Genomic DNA, 371 nt, shown 5'->3' on the forward strand with positions numbered 1-371 from the left:
GACACAGATTACGCAGACTATCGTTGCAGCGGCAACATTAGCAACAGCTGCAGCAACAGCTGCAGCAACAGCAGCAGCAACAGCCGCAGGAACAGCAGCAGGAAAGCCATGCTGCAGCAGCACCAGCAGCAGAAACAAACTGTGCGAGTGCCGCGGCTGGACCTAATGAACATCCCGCTCCCAACAGCCTATACGGTGCTGCTGCTGTTGCTGCTGCTGCTGCTGCTGTCGCTGCTGCTGCTGCTGTCGCTGCTGCTGCTACGTTGCTGCTCAACAGCTCCTGCCCTTTGCACGTATGTGGTCATGCGCTGGAAGCTGCTACCGCTGCTGCTGCTGGATGTACCCAGCAGCAGCAGCAACAGTGTGAAGTG

At 58.2% G+C, this 371-nt stretch overlaps 1 protein-coding gene across 1 annotated transcript in view; it reads left to right on the forward strand.

Annotated features, from left to right (window-relative positions):
* The window catches only part of ETH_00042620 (uncharacterized protein), a gene marked incomplete at both ends in the record, with an annotated part of 1,433 nt that extends 1,267 nt beyond the window's left edge, over positions 1-166 (forward strand). The window contains one exon of the mRNA XM_013376324.1: positions 1-166. Coding sequence (XP_013231778.1) covers positions 1-166 — 166 coding nt within the window.
* Between the last annotated feature and the right edge of the window lie 205 nt (positions 167-371).

Source organism: Eimeria tenella, genomic scaffold (assembly GCF_000499545.2).
Source record: "Eimeria tenella Houghton genomic scaffold, Eth_scaff3330, whole genome shotgun sequence".
NCBI lineage: Eukaryota > Apicomplexa > Conoidasida > Eucoccidiorida > Eimeriidae > Eimeria > Eimeria tenella.